The sequence below is a fragment of the Myotis davidii genome, unplaced genomic scaffold (assembly GCF_000327345.1).
Source record: "Myotis davidii unplaced genomic scaffold, ASM32734v1 scaffold143, whole genome shotgun sequence".
NCBI classification, from domain to species: Eukaryota; Metazoa; Chordata; class Mammalia; order Chiroptera; family Vespertilionidae; genus Myotis; species Myotis davidii.
Window position 1 is genome coordinate 3322287 of NW_006294876.1, and position 321 is coordinate 3322607.

At 66.7% G+C, this 321-nt stretch overlaps 1 protein-coding gene across 1 annotated transcript in view; it reads right to left on the reverse strand.

Annotated features, from left to right (window-relative positions):
• The window catches only part of TRIO (trio Rho guanine nucleotide exchange factor), a 205763-nt gene that overhangs the window by 36424 nt on the left and 169018 nt on the right, over window positions 1–321 (reverse strand). Inside the window, 1 exon segment of the mRNA XM_015567633.1 lies at window positions 266–316. Coding sequence (XP_015423119.1) covers window positions 266–316 — 51 coding nt within the window.

A 321-nucleotide genomic window follows, 5' to 3' on the forward strand; every position in this document is an offset into this window, starting at 1 on the left:
GGTTGGGAGGGAAGCTCCCAGGCCTCTGATTGGCTGCAGAAGCCGCATGCAGGTCCTGACCCTGCTAACCTGGAGCAGCCCCTCCCAGGCCTGTCCCCACTGAGTCTAGCAGTCCGCTCCCAGGGGTTCAGTGGGCCCCCCACACTCCTAGGCACCTCAGAGCACAGAACCGAGTGAGCACAGTCAGACCAGCAGCCATGCCCACCACCCAGAGAGGACGTGCTGCAGGGTCTGGGGTGCCCGGCTCGGGCTGAGCGGCACTGACCTCTTCCACGGTCTCGTCCTGCGGGGTGGCCGCGCTGTCGTCCGAGTCCTTCTGCG